Genomic DNA, 20,474 nt, shown 5'->3' on the forward strand with positions numbered 1-20,474 from the left:
ACGCATGGCTGGGGGGTCATAGTGACAATAAGGGTCTTCCTCATCAACAAGATGCCAAGGCAATTTTGATAACATTCAGAGCGAGTGTTTCAAAGCAACAATTTCAAATTCATAATATATGGACATTGCAAAATAAAAAACGAGGGAAAAAAAAGGCAAATGGAAAACACTATTTATAACAACATCAGAGACGTGGCTCCTCCGTTTTTAATGATCTTTCTTAGCATCAGAATCGGTAGTTTCAGATTGACGAGAATCCTTCTCTAACAAAAGAGAGCGCAACCACTTGATTTCCAGTTCTAACTCCTTGACGCGGGATTCAAGACGATCGGACTTTTCTGTCATTTCTTTTGCCGTGCGTTCCAAAGCTTGCTCGCGCTGCTTCTTCTTGATACGGAAACGAGCGCTAGCCGCTGTGTTGCGACGTCGCTTATCGTCGTCGCCAACAATGCCTCGTTGATCGTCCTTCGATGGATGTTCACTGATAGGTGTGTTAGGAGCCGAGTTGGCGGGCGATGAAGTAGCACTGTCGTGGTTAGTATTCACGGTCAGTTGCTGCTTATAAACATTGGCGTGCTCGGCATGCTGCGCACTGGTCAACATGGTAGACATCGAAGCACCCACAGGAAGGTATGGGCCATTGCTGTTTAAAGTTTGAGGCATAGAAAATTCATTAGGCTGGTAACCTTGGTGATCGACTGTGTCACACATAAGAAAGTTGTGAAAAAATAGAAATAAAGCAGAAAAATGAGAACCGTGATAAATCACAAACTGACAATCACTCGCATGTCAAGGATAACATCTTACCTATGGGGTGAAGTTCTTGTGATTTTGAACCACCATTTTGCTGCTGGTCTTGCTTAAGCTTGGCAACATGGCCAAGCACAAGTTCGTGTTGGTGTTGGTAGCTGTAACGGTGGTGTTGTTCAGGTGGCATAGGTTTGTCGTCTTGGATACCCATACCAGGGGGCATATCAAAGGTAAACTGAGCGTTGGCAAAGATGGCTAACTCATCAGCAAGTTCCTGTTCGCTTAGGTCATTTGTCTCTGGAACTTCAACGTTCAGAGAGGAGATGAATGACTCGAATGGGTATGTCTGTGACATAACTCTTTTCCGGGGTGCCGTCAGGGTCGTTTTTCTTACAAAAGGAAGAGAAAAAGCGGTGGCTATGTCCGTTTGGTTTAAAAAGAGAAAAAGAGAGAAACCGGGTTTAAGGAAAGAAGCTACCTCTTCATAAATAAAAAGTATGATAGTTCAGTCCCGGACCATTGCTGCTTTATGGAGGCGGCCCATTGCTAACTTACTTTGACGCTTCGACAACCCAAGGAAAACACCATCCACATCGTAACAACCACTTATCCGTTCACTTTTCCCTCTACCATTACATGAATTCACTCCCTTGTTATCGTGTCAAAAGATATCCAGTTAGTGCAGACTACACCAATGTAATGCTCCGTTCCTCGCATTGACATTGAATCTCCGCCAACAAGCTGTTGCCACCATGGACTTTGCAGAGAACCAGCTTTTAAAACAAGCTATGTGAAAGATTCGACGCAGGACTCCATCCGAGGAGTGGAACTAGCATCTGTAGTTTTATTCTTCACTTATTGATCGTACACTTGTTTCTTTTAAAAATGTCATCTATCAATTAAACTTTATATCATCATAGTCTTCATGAATTTGTTGCTCTAGACGACTTTTGATTGGCTGACTAAATGGCCATCTGCAATGGGCCAATTCTGGTCATTTTCATGATTTTTTTTTATTTTTTTATTTTTGTAATGAACATTAGGGAGTGAAGAAGACAAATCTTGGTTATATAAAGGAAAACAAGAATGGAGTTGAGCTTTTGAATGAAAAAGGGTATTGCGCTGGTGTCTAGATTCTAAAAGACTAATTACTGTTGCGTTAAGCTTGTACTCCGTAGTCCCAAATTCTGATATCGCCATCGTCTGAGGCGCTAATGACTTTCATATCGCTAAGAGCGACGGCGGTGACTGGCCCACGATGACCTTCAAGTGTGTGAATACATCGTCCACTTTCCATGTCCCACAGTTTGACAGAATTATCATGCGAGCCAGACACGATTCGAAGTTTGTCATAGGCAAGTGCCCAAACGCCTTCCACATGGCCAAACAAGGTTCGAAGGCATTGACCACCGACCATGGACCAAATCTTGATGGTGTTATCCAAAGATCCTGAGATAATGATCGGCTGATCTGATCTTGCTTCAGATTTATCTTCATCGCTAGATGGGTCGACTTGTTCATTGGCGTTATCAACGGTACAAATAGGACTAAAATCAGTGAGCTGTCTTCGTCGCTGTTGCTGTTGTTGTTGTAAATGCTGCTGTTGTCGTAAATAATGAAGCTGCTGATGCTGAACCATATCAGGTCGAGCGACTGGCACTTCAATAAATCGATGGGTGAAACCAGGACCCGAAGGAATAGCTACTTGGACTTGTCCAACATGACCTTGTATCACTCGAATGCAAGTTCGTGTATTCAAATCCCATAATCGTATGGTTGTATCGTCGCTGCCTGATACAATCATGGAATGTTGATGGATGCGAACACTGTTGACCCAGTCGGTATGACCACGAAGCGTACAGCATTCACCCGTTTCAAAATTCCAGACCTTGATGGTGGTGTCCACTGAGCCGCTGGCGAGAATGCGCGAGTCAAAGTGTAGGCTGACGATGCCATCGGTATGGCCTTCCAAAGTACGAATACATTGACCAGTTTGAAGGCTCCATATTTTTAAAGTATGGTCCATGGACCCGGTCACTAGCTTGGCATCATCGAATTGTAACGCTCGCACACATCGAGTGTGACCCGTTAGAACCCTAATGACTTCTCCAGTTTCTAGATTCCATATACGGACGGTTTTATCGTAGGAACCGGTTATCAAAATGTTGCTGGTGTCACAGAATTGAAGGCACATTACGCCGTCGGTATGTCCTGACAATATCCGCATGTTGTATTTGTTACGTCGCCAATTTCGTTCAATGATGAGACGTTCACTGTAAACATCTTTCCATGGACGTTGTACTTGGGCTGGTATAGTGACAACATCGTGTGATACAGGCGGTGGGGTGGAAGCCTCTTGAGAATCAGACACTTGTGGACTTTCGATTCTTGGTCGCTTGACTTCTCGTTCCGATGAAGCTTCACTCGAAGACGGTAAGTCTGACGATGTTGAGGCTAATATTGTAGTTTGGGATTCCCAAGTCTCGTCTGACCCACACGTATTGCGGAGCGGAGCATTAGCATATGATGCCATATGTACAGGTTGTGGCGAACTATTAGTGATCAGCGCTCTTTTTCGCATATTCGTCCTAGTTGTCCTTTTTTTGACAAGTGAGGGTAGGCCCCATCCGCATTTTGTGCATTTCTTATCGATATGTTGTTCGCACATGCGGTGCCATACTGCGTCGTCATCAGCTAATGATTTCCATGTCCTGCTTACTTGAGCTGCGTGGCACAATGATTTCGCATCCAGAAATGATAGTATCTTCAGTGAAACTTCGCTAGGAAGAACGGCAATAAAATCAATTCGAAGCAGCGGTTGGACAGCATCATGTAGAAAAGATAATTGAGGCATGCAGCACGTGGACAATAAACCTTGCAATATGAGTATTCGTTGCTGAGGAGGTGCGGCGCTGAATAATGACCAAATATGCGTTATCGCTGCCTTGTCTGTACATCGAAGTTTGTCCATTTGCTGTTTAAAAACGAAGAGCATATTAGTTGGCGAGAAATCTCTAATTGACTGTGCAAATTACCGACATTTACCTTTTGAACATCGGTAAAGTTGTACTCGTCTGGCCCTCGTAGGCGAGCTAGATCAGGTCTATGCCGATAACAGAGTTTTCGGGGATTCGCCAGCTGCGTAGGCACATGTCTAGCGAGAAATCGTTGTACTGGAGTATTATTTTGCGAATCTTGAAATGGTTTTTCGTCGTCTGGCTCCATTAGTGTGAGAAGAATGAGATTGCAAAAAACGGTCAGACCTGACTTTTGAGCCTGGCGGACTGAATTTTTTTCTTCTCATCTTTGACTTTGGCCAATGAGAACCACCAGTTCCGCAAATAAAGCGTCCTACCAGGAGTCTCTTCGAAAATGGAAGGAACCATCTTTGCTACGTCTCAGGCAGGCATTGAATAGCAGTTATAATCTCTTGTGTTTGATTGCTTAATTCTATAGCTGTGCTTATTAGCAGCTATCACCTCCATTAGTCATCCAATGGCTTTAGACCAAGTAATGGTTTCAGCGGGATGGCTGGTCATATGGCAAAACCTCTCTTCCCCATACTTAATTCTCAAACTACCTCGCTATCATTCGCAAGCCAAACAGACGTTAATTCATCTGTGGAATGACATTTCGTCTTCAACGTAAACTTATAACGTCTTACCGGCACCGTTCACTTGGATTTCCCGCGAATTGCCACCGATAAGCCTTACATTAGCTTACAACTCAGGCATCATCCCCTTCTGCAAGTCCATAGATGCACATTCGCAGGATTATGTATTTGTCTAAATCAAGTGCTTGTATGTCTTTTATATATTCGAAAAAAATTGGGACTTTTTTCACAAAGCAAGTGGCAATAATACACAAGAGGGAAAAGGGAGAAAAGAAGGAGATAGGTTTTTTCTTCTAAGCAGATAGCATAATACCAACACCGAATTTACTCTGACCCTTCATATGATCCAAGTCACCGCTCACAAGGAAGGAGAAACCAGGTGCCATCTTTTCTTCCAAAACAGCAGAAGTACGACCAGTCGTATCGATTTGTCCACGGAAAGTAGCTTGTCGGAAATCAAATTTACCACCAACAGTAGCAACGGCTTCTCGTCTGCCACCTTGAGCAACCAAGTTGAGCTCGACACCAAAGTCGACCTTCTCGTTGATGCGCTGATAGTAGGTAGCTTGAACAACTCCAACACCCTGGAATTGGGCAGTAGCGACGAAGTCTTTGCCGGTATACTTGCCCACAAGGGACATCATAGACTCTTCAATCTCGGTAGTAGGGCGTTGGAGAACGAATTCCGAACCAACAGCAAAATTAGAGGTGAGGGATTGAAGGTATGATGCCATATAGATACCAGTAAATTCCAAGGGACTGGGGTTCATTGCCTTGACGTTGGCAGAGAAGTCAGTTCCAATATAATCCTGTTCCAATTGAATCATGGAGTGTCCAGGGGTATTGGTGAACTATAAACGATGTAGAACAGTCAGTATACTATGGCCGGTGACCAAAGAGTATGCGCCCAAACTCATTACCTGTCCAACAATCTTGGTCATTGAGCTAGGGCTCCACATGTGTCTATAAGAAATATCAGAGAGCATAAGACGGAGTGTCTACACCTTTAACTATCACGCCCAATAACCTTTACCTAATGGTACCGTTCATGTTGGTATCATTGTCCATAGTACCTTGCATCATGGTCTAGATTAGATTTTGTCGTTAGCATGATTTCGTTTCCGGGTTGGCGCTCATCAAAAATGTAAATAAATCACTCACTCTCTCGGTAGTATAACCAGCCATGAAGTTATACATTGGGGGAGCAACTTGAGAGCCAAGGGAGAACTGATGTTGAACATGGAAGTTTCCGGAGAGCTCCTTAATAATGTTGGCTTGTGCACCATCGAAAATATAGTTGGTCAAGAAAGTGTCTGGAAGAATAGAAATGAAAGGAAAACAAAAGAGAAAAAGTATATTAGATTAGCCAATGTCAATGCGCGTAAAACAAATAAGTAGGATGCTATTGCTGCGATCACGTCGATGGTAGATCGCGTAAAGGCGTAATGGATGGATCAGTGGAGACCAACCTTTTGTTTCAAAGTGCAGTCTCTCAAATTTGCCGGGATTGGGCAAGTTGAGGCGCTGTCTGTAGGAATTAACGGAGCTGTACCAGCCCATGGGGTTCCATGGGGAATATTGGGTCTTTTCCTGCTGCTTTTGCGGAATACCGAGTGGAGAGAAGGGCTGATAGGCAGGTACAGACATTGCAAATCAAAGGAAAGTAGCGAATCGTAGTTCCACGTCAAAGTCAAAATTTCTTTGGTAGCCCCCCACTGCCAGGCCTGTCGTGACATCATGCTCAGCCTCCGAAAGAAAAGCCGTCCCAAATTTTTTGAGTCCATGGTTGCTTTCCCTTCCTCCGCTATGCCGACCATACTAGACCGTGACATGCCTGAATGTCCGGTCAGAATTGCATCCACTCCACCCAATTCAGACGATGACCCCTTCAATATGCGAAAACTTTCGGCTTTTGTTAAGGCTTCTCGGAAACAAGACTTTTGGTTAGAACTGGCCATATGGGATAGGATATACTACAAGAACGTCAACCAGCACAGACAGTCCCATTACTTTAAGAAATTCGGTGAGGTATGTTTAAGATAGATATATCTTTATGACTTGTGTTCATTGGACTTGATGTTGGTATTGATCTTTTTTGGGTTTTGGTAATACAATTTGTAGGTGCGGAGATTGATGAAACGGCTGAAAGAAATTAATCCGTCGGCTGAGGTAGCAAAGCTGTATACTTCATTCTATAACGAAACACCGTAAGAAATTTTCAAAAGAAGGGTACACATCAATATAAGACATCCACTCATTTTCTCTAAGTCTTGCAAAATGCAAAGGAAATCCTACAACATCACCAACTCTCGAATATGCCAATTACAGCCTGCATAGAATAATATCGGCAGCGTTGTTGATAGATCGGGCAAGTTTGAAAATCAAGAAAAGGATTACTTAAAAACTCTTTACTAATGCGAGGTATCTCGAATAGATTCAAGTGCTTTCTATTGAGACATATAGGTAGCTAACTATCATATATATTACACCAAAGCGAACATTCCACCACTAACCCTGTTAACAGAGCACACCAGCATCTCCTGAACAAGAAATACTTTATCCCTCTAACGCTGGTCATTATGGGGCTCTGTAGCAGGACGTTTCTAACTTGTAAACAATGGGGTGTTGAAATAGACGACTATTATGACCTTATGATAGACTGGAAGCAAAAGTTCCCTACCGACACAAAGAACACATCGCTTTCTTATTCAGACATTGACAAAACCACCATGAAACAGGCGAGGAAGAAGGCGTCTGGGGAGTTTAGCCAGCGACGGTAAGTGCGGTCTGATACGAACATACATCACCTTTGAATAATGGCTTATATATCCTGCTTCCAGAATATCTGAATTCAAACCTGTTCATCTTGAGTCTGGAAATGTTTCAGCTGATATCCGTGAAACTTTTTTGGACACGTCGATAGAAGATACAGTGAGTCGAATTGCAAAAGAAAATGGTCTTAAAGGAGATATTGCTATGGAAGATTATGGAGGTTTGTAGTAATTTGCATGATTCAATATGGAGTAGGTAAATTCGTCCTCTGATGGAAGAGTTTTGTTTGGTTTAGAAATATTGACCCGGGATTCCACTGAACCCAAAATGGAAGGCAAGCCAATGGATTATGGAGGTATATACATTCACGCACATTGCGAATTCTTGTCACCGCCATACTTACAATTTATGAAAATAATTACATCTATATTCAGAAATTGTGCTCCGTGATGATACAGTTGCTGAAGAGGAAAACATAATCAAAGTGATATCGGAACCGAATTCTACATCGCAAGAGAATGCTCACGAAATGAAGCAGAAGACGGGTATGAAGCGAAAGTCAAAGGATGAGGATGAACCTTATGTGGTTGTCAAGGACGCGGTGTCTATAGCGGAAAAGCAAAAGAAGAAAAAGAAACGAAAGATGGCAGCAAATGAACAAGTTAAATACAATGACGGCGCCAAGAGCCAAAAGAAGAGCGCAAGCAGCAGCTCATTATCAAACAATGGAAAAGCTGAAATGAAAGAAAAGGTGAAGACGAAGGTGCAGCAGGCGTCAACCTCGGATAAGAAATCGAAAGGATCCAGAAAGGATGAGATTGACGACATTTTTGGGTTCTAAAATGACAAGTCCATTGAAGCTTGCATACCCGAACTTCATTTGCCCTAATTTCAAATCGGTTCTGGCTCATCAACCGGCTGCCATGGTGCCACAGTGTCCATTAGAGGATTCCGTGACTTGATATCGCCTGTGGTGCGGTTGAAAGACCAAGGCGGTGTAGGACCGGCAGAGACAATGTCCAAGTGACTTCTTGGATATTGCGGTTTGGGTAACGAAAGTGTGTAGTTTGAACGTAATAAATTGATACCCGGCGCCTTATTCTCGTTTTTTGAATCACCTCGCTGTACATTCGATTCTGGTTCATCCATTGTGCGTCCTTCCCAAAATTCATCGGACCATATCATGGATCGACCCTTGACTTCAAGTTCCGATTGGCTACTTGTAGTTAAGTGTCCTTCGTGACTATCCTGCGAGTCATCCACAGACCCTCTCTTCCAGGTAAAAGACCATAAATTCTTGTTTTCCTTCCTTTCAGAGGAAGCAGAGGCTTCTGTGACCACAGCTGTACATTTTGGAGAAGCATCACCTTTCACCTTATCCGCAGCAGGCATAGGGTCGTCTCCACTGGTACAGGGGTTGTCACTGTCGTAACTACCAGAACTGCTACGAAAACCGCCTAGACTGCTAGTCTTGAACGTAATGATTGAGCTTGTGCTGCTAGCACTCATAGTAGTGGTGTTAGAGTTGTAGGACGATGTGAGCTGTGTTGAACTTTCCGAGTTGCTACGCGGCTTTTGGGATGGTTCTCGGGTCATACTAAGCTCATCGATGACTTTTTCAGCAACCCAAGATCTCGTGAGCTGAAAATCAAACTCATCAATATTCCAATTTCATATGAGCGAAGGTTACCTTTCTTGCATCTATACACTCACCAAATATTGTGTTATGACGACTTGTTGCATTGGCACCGGCATATCTTCCTTATCGTCCTCAGAGGTTGGAAGACCAAGCTTGTTGTTAGAAGCGCTTTTAAGGGCATCAGAGAGCCTGGTTCTCCTTGATTTATACATGGACTTTACGAATTGAGATGGAATCGATGGCAAGTAATCTGGGCATTTTTGATAATACTCAAAGTTGCGAGCCAGTTCTACAAACCGCTGGTCTTGCTTCAGCATCAGTTTCTCGGTAGCAGATATGTCGGACGGTGCCATCATCGACTCCATCTTATGTGCTACTGCATCCTTACTCTTGGATCGTGTTGTAGGTGTGGAAATACTGGTAGCAGGTGCTGGCCCACGATAGCTCTTGATGAAGGCAATGATATACGTTACATCGTGTATGAAGGTCCCAAGGAATGGAACGATCGGCTTTGTAACTCTGAGAACATCCGCTGACTTCTGTTCGATTTCCAACATGTTGCGTATTCTATCGCGGTATCTACGATAATTGCAACTTTCAGACATGATGCTATTTAGCATGTCTAATCTTGCTAAACTCTTTTTGGGTATAAATGACCATGTCCGTTTCAGCCGTTGGATGGGAGGTGTACCGAGGGAAGACACGATGGCTTTCAATGTTTGAAAATTTCGAAGTTCTAAGCATTTACTTGCGATCTTAATCCAATGGTTAACATGTTGGGCCCGCACTGACGCCTCTTGTGGAAGAAGAATACAATGCTCTATATATCTTGTGAGATAATTGAAGAAATCCGTCGACGCTACAATATTGGGGTGAGGAGCCTTTGCGCTATGTTCTATCAAAGCGTCGGTTCGAATAGCACGGAAGATTGAGGAATCAATCAGTGTAAGCTGATAGGCTACCATATTTGGACGGAATTGCAGAATGGATTGAACCATAGCTGCCGACACATTAAGGGTGTGCAACTGATTGATAATTACTTTATGATCTGGAATGTATGCCTTCTTTTGCGATGGATCACCGTCACCCGGATCGGATCTTTGAACTAGCAGATGCAGCTTTTGTTCGGGTATATAAGAAGCGGTGGCACTGTTTTCGTATGAATCACTCTCAGATCTATCAGTCAATGCTGCGTCTTGATCTTGAAAGTGCTTATAAACGACCTGTAGTGGGGGGATTGGTATTTTCGGTATGTTGTCGTTGCTCCTTTGCGTACCAGGAACTATCAGGTTATCTTCCTGTAACATTTGCGCAGGTACGGTTTGTGATACATCAACAGAATTGTCAAAGTGGAAAGACGAGTTTGCTAGACTGTCAAGAGAAAACCAAGCAAGATTTGAGTTTTGTGCACTCTTGTCAATGGCTCGATTCTCTCCTCGCGATAAGTGAGGGATCGACAGCATGCCTTTGATCGTGCTGGCTCGTCGACCATTCAACGCTGAGTGCTGCGGAGACGGTCTTCCGAGGTTGGGCGAGGACGCTCGTCTATAAATAACAGTATCTAGTTTTCGCCTCAACGTCGCTACAGATCCTATATTATCAAATCATCAATCTAGTATCCCATCATGTCAATATTCACTTATCGTTTCCCAGACGTACCTTGAGGGGATACCATAGCTGCTTGATGTCGAGGAGGTTCTGGTTTCGTATGGTTGTCAGATTTGTCGAACACAATGGACTCTGGGCTTTCTTGAAACGGAGTCGAAGGGTCCAGGCTACTCTCCGGAATTGTCACTTGAAACTGTGGAATATTCAGTTTTGGCGTACCCAAATATCCTCGTCCAGTTGATAAGCTCCTCTGCATAAATATACCCTGTGGTTTAGTTGGTAAATTTACCAGGGACGTGTCGACTGGCTTCCTCTTCAATATTTTCGGTTTGGGCGGCACAGGCGGTGGTGACTTTGGAGATGGTGATAGTGGTATGCTCGACATGTTTTGGATGTTTGTGTTGCATAATGTGTTTTTGATGGATTCAGCGCTCTGTAAACACTGACGTGCTAAAGCGAAGCATTCTGAAGAAGGGCTGGAGGTGGATAAAATCACTTGAAGGGAAAAAGTTTTTTAGATGCAGTTTACGTGAGGAAGTCGCGTCCTACCAAACCTTAACTATTTACCTACTTTCATCAGGAAAAGCGACTTTTTTTAACTCTTCACAAATCAGTAACACAGCTTTTATATACAGACGATATGCTTGCTGACCACGAAGAGGTTCACTGTTACTGTCATATTTTCGCAATTCATTGTCAACAAAAATCTCAATAAGAAGGCTGTACCTTGGGTTGTCCTTCATGTTGTTTAGCCTGAGCTAATGACTGAAATGATGCAATCGCCTCCATGAACTTTTCGATATAATGGCTGGGATAAAACTACAAGCAGCCGCTATCATAGACGTTAGTGCACAAACTCATGCGCCTCAGCCGGTCGACTGATTTGTGTAAAAAAAGATTGAAGAGAAGTTGATATCGCTTTGAGATATAGTGCTACGACTTCAATAACAGCAGTAATATGAATTTGTTGTTGACGAGGAAAGAAAGATAATGGCTGGGAAGGCGCGATGCCAAAAAACAAAGTGTGTTACAAGGCGATATGACCCCTGTCCAACCCCCTTCAAAATTGGGGACTTGAGACGGTGTAAGTTTGGAGACAGAAGCAGAAAAAATAAAATGTGCGCTTGAATACAATATATTTGTCAAGACTTCCGAACAATCACCACTGCACGTAGAAAAAACAATGACCACGCATGGAATTTACCTAGCACCATAGAGATTACTCAATGATTTTTTTTTATCACGATTACCCTCGAAGGAGGGACCTGATAATCTTCACAGTAATGTAAAAATCGAATCAGGTATAGGTAGTTCATAAAGCAAACTAAACAATGTTACCCTCATTTCGTCAAATGGATGGTGCCCATCGTTTAAGAATCTGTTTAATGGTTTTAAGCCGCATGCAGGCGCGGGTCAATGCTGAAACCAGCCAAGATCAACAACTGTGTGTGACCTTTTTATTTTTTTGATATGGTGTGGGATCGACAGTTTGCGAGCAGCGTGGCTTCAATTCACAAAGGATCGCATTTGAAAACATCTTCAAAAATGAAACGTCCATCTAGGACAAGGCACGATAACTAACATGAGATATTTCATAAATCCAAGGTCGTCTCCCATTTGCCATGGTTTTACTAGCCATTAGTTGACTTGACCCTGTAACCCGAAAATTCACTCCTTGGACGTTCTCCGTGAGGTTCTACATTACTGTACTTGTGTGAGCGATTCACATCTCCTGATTGAAATCCATCCCTCGAAGTTGCTTTTTTTTTCTGTCCAAATAAAATCTGGTGTCGCAAAACGACCTAAAGTACCAGTTGGGGTGACCCAGCATTCAATAGCTCCCTTTCCATTTTACCTCACCTTTTTTTTGATGTACACTCTCCATCAACCACAACCCGTACAGCTCCCGCCAAACACCTATGCAGGACGCGATTTCCTCTACAGTCGCTCAAACCATGTTAACGATAAATACTCTCCCCCATTCTTTGAAGAGCACTCCTTAAATCAAATCTCGCAAAATAAGAATTTAACCCATTCCCGCTCATTATCATCATTACCTGAATCCAACCATCCGGAACTAAAATTAATTCCTGTCGATGAACTATACAATGACTCTGCAGCCTTTCGAGAATATATTGCAGACCATGAATCGTCCATAGCAAAATCTGGAGTGTTTACAGACGCCCTTGCCGAAGTGTTTGAGGCTGGCAAATGTAAGTACGGATTTGGCGGCAATGGATGGCTAGAGTGGCCCTAACGCCTCTTTATTTTGTCCGGTCACAAGTGTTTGAAAAGTCCGTCCAGATTTTGGCATTGGCCATTTCAGATCTAATAACCGACAAATATTTTGAGTTGGAAGGTTTGTATGAAAGTTTACAATGTTGAAACCCAACACTTCAGCAGGGGTCCTGACTTGAGATTTTCACATCATCAGAAAAATCAGACGCTCTCTTATCGAATGTCGCCAACTTGATGGAAACGTTTGAAGAACGTCAGAATTCTGTTACTGAAACGTTAACTCATTTTTTGGAAGGTAGATTGCCACCGTGCTGCCGATCATTTGAAGTCTAGGCTCCGCTAACATCAGGTGGGATTTTTTAATAGATCTTCAAAACAGAAAGAAGAAATCTGAAGAGATGCTAAAGGTATGAGAACATATGGGCGACAAAAACTATAGTTCCATAATTGAACCTTCATTCTCTTTACAGAAATTGGCACCCTCTGTGACAGCCAGTCGGACGGAATACGAAACTTCTCTAGAGCACTATGAATTAGTGAATAACAACAGAACAGATGTCGCCTCCATGAAGACTTACCAGGTTAATATTGAATGGAGGAGCCTAAAAATTGTGAAGTGCATTTTTAACCGCCTTTTGATCCTTTCAGGAAGATGCGTTGGCAGTATTCTCCTCGAAGGAAAAGCTGTGCAAAGTATCCTTTGAATACTCTTGGGAACTGACAAGGACAGTCCGGTTACTAAAGCACAACGAGCGATACGATGTCAGTTTAATCAAAAATTTATCAGTTGCAGAAGAAAAACAATTTGTGACTAATATACTGTGCATCAAACATCCAACAGATCCTTAAAGTTATTCAGCTGGTACACAATTTCCACAGAGGACCTTCAAGTTTTCTGGAAGACATGCTTCAGACTTTTGGTGAGCTAGGCTTCCATCATTTCCTTCAAAATAAGCATTCAGGTGAATTCTCAGAAGATGGCAGGGCAAATAAGGTAAGCTTAATCTGCTTTTCTCTTAGTTCATACCGTTCATAAGCGTTGTTGACGGACGTACCACACAACCTAGCCCCTTGATTCATCCGCCAATACAAATCTCCAGCTGAACGTGAGCATGGTTGAAGAGGTAAATAAATTGATGGTATATTGACATTAAACAATTGCTCTCTTTTTCTTACTTTACTACAGTTTGAGATGCAAGAAAAACGTCTTCACAAAAGCCTTAGCACTTACTATGAAGAGCTGCGAGCAATGTGTTTAGAGAAAATCTATGGAAGATCATGCAAAGGTTACCATTATCAGCATTCAGATACGGTAACGCACCAGACGACTCATTACAATGACCGTTCTTATGGCTCTGTGTCAAGTTCACCACCTCCAGTCACTCCGAGATCACCCCAGCCCAACCACTTATACGCCCGAAATGAACAGCCGCCAATGGATATGGCCATGATCAATCGGACAAGTATCCGTGGTTATATGTACAAGAAGAGCGTGAAAAACGATGTATCGATTTGGAGACGGCGCTATTTTTATCTGATGACCCCTGAAGGCCGGTTGATGCAATATGAAGACGATCAGGTGCGAAAATGGTTCGGCTTGTTTGTTGGCATTACTAACCTAAAGTGGGATTCTGACAATTTGCCACCCAGGATGACACGGTGATATCAGAAATTCGGTTCAGCACTGTTTCTATTATTCCTTTGGTGGAGGATAGAGAAAAGGTCATATGCGTCACCTCGGCTGACGGAAAGTAAGAACCATTGAATTGAATTATGGTTCAAATTTGTCTATATCAGATTTCATAACACTGTTTATAGGGAGGTACTGTTACACACCGACTATGATAATGAGCTTTATGACTGGATGCAAGCACTGACTATGTGGCAAAATATTCGCCCACAAGACACAAGGTCTTCCATGATGCCAATGGTAAGAAGTAATCCTCATCATCAGTCATATATCATATACAATACTTACCTCCTGTTTAGGGTCAGGCAAATGGAAACCGCCAAAAGGTGAAGCCCATGTCGATGAATCGTAAAACAAGCTTTTCAACCGTCTCCAGCGCGCCTTACTCTGGACATCACTTCAACTCGGCAGTATCCGAAAATTCAGGAATCGCAAGCGTCGACATAGGTTATTTAAACAGCAAACACGGAGCAAAAAATATATTTACCGCCATGGGTCGACAGAAACCAACCGAATTCCACCCATTCTCGCTATCAAGCCTCTCAATTGATGCCACAGATGCAATGGCCTCGATGGTCACATCCAGAAAAAGCTTTTGCCGTGGTCCCGGGATAGATGGCGATGTCATCAAGCATGGAAGTGTATATCTGAGAGGTAGGCTCAGTTTGGCTGTTACGATTGGGAAGCACTTTTCATGGGTCTAACATCAACAGCAGAGGTGCGCAAAGACAAGAACTTTTCCATCAAGAATAGTTACTGGCGGAAGTTGCACTGTTGGTTCAAGTCGAATAACAAATTTGAGCTTTTGGATGGTCCAGTAAGTTGTGTGATCTACCCCCCTCGATTACGCAAAACTATAAAAATCTTACCCATATATCTGTGTTTAGGAATGCAGACAGGTGGATTCCGTTATGATACAGCATCTGAATCGTAACCAAATCTATCTAGTGTCTGATTCGGTATTCAGTACCTTTCATTGTTTTGCCATCCGAACCTCGCCAATTAGAGCAATCTATCTGGCTGTTGATAATGCAGAAGAATTAGGAAGTTGGGTTACTTTGCTCAAGATTTTTGCCCAGCCCAATGTTTCTGGATGTGTCAATGGTGCAGAAGCCGATGCCGACTCGTTCTTATATCGCCTGGAGCGAACATTGTATTTACGAGTTTACGAAGGTAAAAACATCTCTGGAGGAAATCGCGAAAGTTCAAGTGAGTTGTATTGCGAGTTATCTGTTGAAGATGAAGTCTTGGCTATAACTGGAATGCAAAAAAAGACATCCTCACCTGGATGGAAAGAGGACTTTAGTTTAAGGTACAATTGCAAATTTTTATATAATGCAAGTAATCTCGCATAGCAAATTAATGTATGAGCGTCTGTAGCAACTTACCAGAGGTGGCTCAAGGTCTCACTGTTACGCTTGTGAGCAAGTCGAAGTATGGAAAGGACTCTAGAATCGGTTAGTATGACTTTCTGTGCAGGTATTATCATCGGTATCTGATCATCCGTTTTTTCTTTCAACAGGGAAGGTGACTCTTTCAGTTGAACAGCTTCAACAGGATAAGCTGATGGGCGAATGGTATCGTGTGCAAAAAGAGCACAAACAAGGTGCTTTTGCAACTTTGGCTGGACTAAGTGTTCACCATTCCGATTGCATCGGCTCACTGCGTATTGGAACCTTACTCGAGGAGAGAGTCATTCTACCCATTTGCTCATATAAACCGTTGATTGATGTAAGTAACTATTTAATAATGGATGGTGTGTATGTTGTTACATCAAATTTACGTGCTCTGTACCAGCTAATGGCCAACTTTGACAATCATATTACTTTCGAACTTGCACGAAAAGCCCCCGATTTGGAATCCTTTGTTTCCAATGCTCTCAACATCTATGAGGCCATAGGGCTATCGATACCGTGGATTAAATCTCTTATAGACTATGAGGTCTCTTGTATCAGTGCAGGTTGGTACCATGAATTGAACTCCAGGGTGAAATGTGAAGTTAGTCTAACTCACTTGTATGTGACATAGATGATGCCAACACGCTCTTTAGGTAACCTTTAACCAATCTAAGAATTGTCGAGTTAAAATGCGTTTTCTGATATGTTGTTACAGAGGTAACTCTCTGCTTACCAAGGCCATAGATCTTTATATGAGGATGATTGGTAGAAATTTTTTGGAGCAAACTATTGGAGATACCATACGTGCATTGATCGATAGTAAGGCACACATTGAGGTTGATCCAACCCGAACTCCTAAGGGAGCCAATATCTCAGAGAATTGGAAGCAACTGTTCCTATACGTTAGATCCCTCTGGAGAGGCATTGAGCTTGGAAAGTGCAAATGTCCCTTGTAAGCACCATGGTTTAAACCTCTGTTCATTTGGTGACATTGCTGACGTTTTTACTGACTGTTTATTTCGGTTGCGCTCTAACTATATAACAGACAGCTGCGGTCAATTTTCTCACACTTACGCTGTGCTATTGTCAAGAAGTTTATCCTAGACGACGAGGAAGAAAGCAACCGTCAAACGATCCGCTACAACTGCGTCAGGTAAGATAAAATGGATTACGTTATGGGGTGAGAATACAAGTTTTTGGTAACAATCAAATAACCCTTCGTTTCAGTGGATTTATATTTTTGAGGCTGATTTGCCCTGCTATTCCGTCACCAAGGCTATTTGGATTAGTGCGAGGCAAGTGAGGGAACTTTAGGATTTTATAAAAACGCACCAGACTAACTCATCTATATCGACACCAGATCAACCAGATGCCAAGACAACTAGATCCCTAACATTACTAGCAAAATGTCTCATGAGTCTCGCTAACTTGGTAGATCCAAGTTTGAAAGAACCATGGATGTCATTTTTGCATCAGTTTATTATGGTAAGCAACAACTCGGATGGATATCACAATCAGCACCAAATCTTACACATAGTGTACTTGAAGGAAAACACCAAAAGCCTGATGGAATTTATCAACTTTGTATCAGTAAGTTTGGTTACATTATAAGCAATGAGATCGGCAGATGTCTAACTTATAAACCAAATTGTTCAAAAAGGTTCAACCCGATGAAGGCGACGACTTGCTAGACGACAGCAGAGACTATATTGATAATGCATATTCTAAAATTACAGAACAATTTGCTTTCGAAAAGTTACCTAAAACAACACTGGAAGATATTCCTATACCGCCGAACAACATCGACTTACCCAAGGAATTATCAAAAATGACCTCCATGATAACGGCATGGGGTAACCAAAACGTGGGAGACAGATTGGCTTCCATCTCAAAACTGTGCTCTTCCCTCGATAACCGAGGCGCAAGATATCGTAAAGGAGCAATGTACAACGCAGACGAAAGTAGCACGCATTCAAAGCAATCTTCCCTCTCCCACAAAGGTGCAAGTACCATGTTCTCTTGCAATTACTCGGATACCGAACAGTCGACTGAGCAATTGGAAGTTGGCTCAGTAACAATTAGCAGTCCAATGCCTGAAAAGCTACGCTGAACCGGTTCCACGCCCTAAGCGGGAACCCCTCTATATGCCTCCACTCTTGCGAACTATAGCAAGCCTACCGAGACTTATATACTTTAGTAATAAATCTTTGTTCCATGCATCCATCTCCATTCGAAATTTCCATACCGTATACGCGCGTCGACAAGATGCCAGCGGTGTATTGAACGTCGCTCGCTCGGACAATCTAACCGTTAGAGTCTTGCGATCTTATCAAGAAGAATGCGTACAAACATCTTTGGATCAGCTCAAGCTGGGAAAGAAGAGACAAGTAGTGTCACTTCCGGTCGGTAAGGCTTTACATATTTAGCGACTGTTTGTTTTGAACTACATAGACTTACGATTGCTTTTGATGACCGTTTAAGGCAGCGGGAAGACAGTAGGTGCCTCGCAACCATATGTAATCAATTGACTTTTCGTGCAGCAAAATAATAATACATGTATTAAAAATTAGGTTGTAATGGCCAATTTGGTTTCCAAAATTCCAGCGCGGTCGCCAAAAGCTACCAAAACTCTCGTGCTAGCACATCGAGAAGAATTGCTAGAGCAAGCTCAGCGACAGATATCTTCCATCAATCCAACTTTGGTAAGAGCAACTCTTGCCAATCCCTGAATAGAACGCTTATGCTTAGGTTTTCTGACATATGGTGTAGAAAGTCGTCATCGATAGAGGTCGGTTGAAGCCCGATATAGACAGCGCAGATGTGGTAGTGGCCTCTGTACCGACGCTTGGTCGAGCGGGTTCGGAGAGACTGGATCGCTACGATCCGGAGGCATTCAAAGCCATTCTAATAGACGAGGTGAGCCTAAGCAGCCCAACTCGGAAACTCAGATTTATATTGCGACAAAGCTAACCCAGTATTGAATAGGCTCATCATGCAGCGGCACGCACATATCAATTGATATTGCAGCACTTTGATGCAAACAATCAGGACTCAGATATGTTTGTTTGGGGATGCTCTGCTACTGTTAGGAGGCATGACGGAATTGGATTACAAGGCGTATTCGATCACATTGTGTATCATCGCGACTTTTTAACAATGGTGGAAGAAGGATGGTACGATGGTCACCCATATGGTAGCGCAATTGGCCAATGCTAATGATGATACCTCTCTAGGTTATGTAATATGAAAGTGACAACGGTGCAAACCAAGGTTGACTTGAGTTCAGTCGGCACGAGGTACAACGATTTCAAAGAAAGTGAACTATCCAAGGCCATCAATACCTTGGACAGAAACGACATTATCATCAAAAGTTGGGAGAAGTACGCAGCTAGTGATAACCGAAGATCGACTCTGGTGTTTGCCGTAGATATGGAGCATACCTTATCATTATGTAACGCATTCAGAGCTCAGAATATTGAAGCTCGCTTTATCACCAGCAAGTCCTCTCCCGTCGAACGTCAAGAAGCCTTACAGGCGTTTCGAAACGGAGACTGCCCCGTACTCGTAAATTGTGGCATTTTGACGGAAGGAACTGATATTCCTCGAATCGATTGCATCCTTATGGCACGGCCAACTAAATCAAGTACATTGTTTCAGCAGATGTTTGGGCGCGGTATGCGACTTCATCCATCCAAAAAGGATTGTCTTGTCATCGACTTTGTAGATAATTTCTCTCGCGCCGGCCGTGCTGGTCTTATCACAATCCCTACACTGCTTGGTCTGGACGTCAATACGACATTGGATGGTGAGCTTTGTTGGTATTACCGCTTCATGTGGGAGTCCTGCTAACTATCAGAAATATAGATGTTGATTTGTTGGAGGTCGAAAAACAAGCTTTGATTATTGAGCAAAGCAAGCAAATGGCAAAGAACCTTCGGCTTGATGATTCAGAGAATATTGAGTTTCCGTCCGAGCGACCGAAGGCCCACCTTACCATCACGGAATACGACAGCGTGTTTGAAGTCATGGATGATTGTTCAGGCTCCAAAGATTTGTACGAACTGAGCCGTAATGCCTGGGTGGCTGTTGGCGATCAAGCGTACGTGCTAGCTGTCAAAAACGGATCCATTAAAGTTGAACAAGAAAATGGTAAGTAGACTCTTACGTTATGAACCATCGTGACTGAAGATCGCTCAATATCCTACTCTGATTTAGGCATATGGGGTGCGAAACTGCGAAAAGTGTTACCAAATCGCTATGGAAAATCGATCTATACGAAGCCACAGGAACTACCTATCACTGGAGATAATCGAGATCAGGCGATCAAGGCAGTCGACACGTACGTCAAGTCATATTACAAGTCGAACACCCAAAATTCCCAGTGGGTGCTGAGAAATGCCAAGTTCCGACAAGAGCCTGCTACCGAGGCACAAATACAAGTCCTTCGAAAAAGGTTCGGTATGAAGGTTGTTGACGGATCGCTCACCAAAGGTCAGGCCATGAATCTTTTTGCACGCATGCAAGAAGGACAAGGCAAGATTTGGAGAAAGCAAGCTGAAAATCGCAGAGCAGCGGCTTTAGAGATTGAAGAGAGAGCAAAAGCTGGGCTTTTACGACGGAAATGATGGGAACAACTAGCAATTCATCCGTCATCTACTAGAGATCTTCTTCAATAGAATCGACATCGGTCTACAAGAGATCTTTTACAACAAAACCACTTCAATTGCCTGTCGCGTAATAGACTTATTGTTGACTTTGTGGCTTCCG

The 20,474-nt window shown here is 43.0% G+C and overlaps 6 protein-coding genes across 6 annotated transcripts; 3 read left to right on the forward strand and 3 right to left on the reverse strand.

Annotated features, from left to right (window-relative positions):
* Positions 1–80: 80 nt before the first annotated feature.
* Positions 81–1,200, reverse strand: K450DRAFT_279733 (uncharacterized protein). Its single transcript, XM_051593339.1, has 2 exons — positions 808–1,200; positions 81–698 (listed from the first exon to the last, which is right to left on the reverse strand). The coding sequence occupies exons 1-2, from the start codon at positions 1,103–1,105 to the stop codon at positions 208–210; spliced, it is 789 nt and encodes a 262-aa protein (XP_051445798.1). The 5' UTR covers positions 1,106–1,200; the 3' UTR covers positions 81–207.
* Positions 1,201–1,706: 506 nt separating this feature from the next.
* On the reverse strand, positions 1,707–4,008 carry K450DRAFT_236008 (uncharacterized protein). The gene has a single exon (XM_051588186.1). It carries the CDS (start codon positions 3,743–3,745, stop codon positions 1,910–1,912), a length of 1,836 nt encoding a protein of 611 aa, XP_051445799.1. The 5' UTR covers positions 3,746–4,008; the 3' UTR covers positions 1,707–1,909.
* Positions 4,009–4,296: 288 nt separating this feature from the next.
* K450DRAFT_236010 (uncharacterized protein) lies at positions 4,297–6,053 on the reverse strand. The gene is made up of 5 exons (XM_051588187.1): positions 5,833–6,053; positions 5,525–5,676; positions 5,397–5,449; positions 5,284–5,326; positions 4,297–5,214 (listed from the first exon to the last, which is right to left on the reverse strand). Exons 1-5 carry the CDS (start codon positions 6,008–6,010, stop codon positions 4,657–4,659), a joined length of 984 nt encoding a protein of 327 aa, XP_051445800.1. The 5' UTR covers positions 6,011–6,053; the 3' UTR covers positions 4,297–4,656.
* Positions 6,054–6,162: 109 nt separating this feature from the next.
* Positions 6,163–8,776, forward strand: K450DRAFT_236018 (uncharacterized protein). The gene is made up of 9 exons (XM_051588188.1): positions 6,163–6,391; positions 6,485–6,570; positions 6,632–6,731; positions 6,798–6,826; positions 6,888–7,139; positions 7,204–7,355; positions 7,431–7,490; positions 7,570–7,769; positions 8,301–8,776. Exons 1-9 carry the CDS (start codon positions 6,170–6,172, stop codon positions 8,376–8,378), a joined length of 1,179 nt encoding a protein of 392 aa, XP_051445801.1. The 5' UTR covers positions 6,163–6,169; the 3' UTR covers positions 8,379–8,776.
* Positions 8,777–12,252: 3,476 nt separating this feature from the next.
* Positions 12,253–17,817, forward strand: K450DRAFT_286623 (uncharacterized protein; the record flags this gene model as incomplete). The annotated part of the gene is made up of 23 exons (XM_051593532.1): positions 12,253–12,595; positions 12,667–12,741; positions 12,817–12,915; positions 12,954–13,027; positions 13,091–13,201; positions 13,269–13,382; positions 13,462–13,614; positions 13,688–13,744; positions 13,807–14,199; positions 14,271–14,371; positions 14,439–14,550; positions 14,610–14,964; positions 15,024–15,127; positions 15,198–15,622; positions 15,691–15,767; positions 15,833–16,041; positions 16,108–16,325; positions 16,423–16,659; positions 16,753–16,860; positions 16,935–16,995; positions 17,043–17,192; positions 17,226–17,297; positions 17,368–17,817. The coding sequence occupies 23 exons, from the start codon at positions 12,253–12,255 to the stop codon at positions 17,815–17,817; spliced, it is 4,098 nt and encodes a 1,365-aa protein (XP_051445802.1).
* Positions 17,427–20,451, forward strand: K450DRAFT_236039 (uncharacterized protein). The gene is made up of 8 exons (XM_051588189.1): positions 17,427–18,113; positions 18,189–18,202; positions 18,278–18,409; positions 18,477–18,623; positions 18,693–18,880; positions 18,941–19,512; positions 19,572–19,856; positions 19,923–20,451. Exons 1-8 carry the CDS (start codon positions 17,852–17,854, stop codon positions 20,330–20,332), a joined length of 2,010 nt encoding a protein of 669 aa, XP_051445803.1. The 5' UTR covers positions 17,427–17,851; the 3' UTR covers positions 20,333–20,451.
* Positions 20,452–20,474: the final 23 nt, after the last annotated feature.

Source organism: Umbelopsis ramanniana (assembly GCF_025399195.1).
Source record: "Umbelopsis ramanniana AG unplaced genomic scaffold K450scaffold_19, whole genome shotgun sequence".
Taxonomy (NCBI): domain Eukaryota; kingdom Fungi; phylum Mucoromycota; class Umbelopsidomycetes; order Umbelopsidales; family Umbelopsidaceae; genus Umbelopsis; species Umbelopsis ramanniana.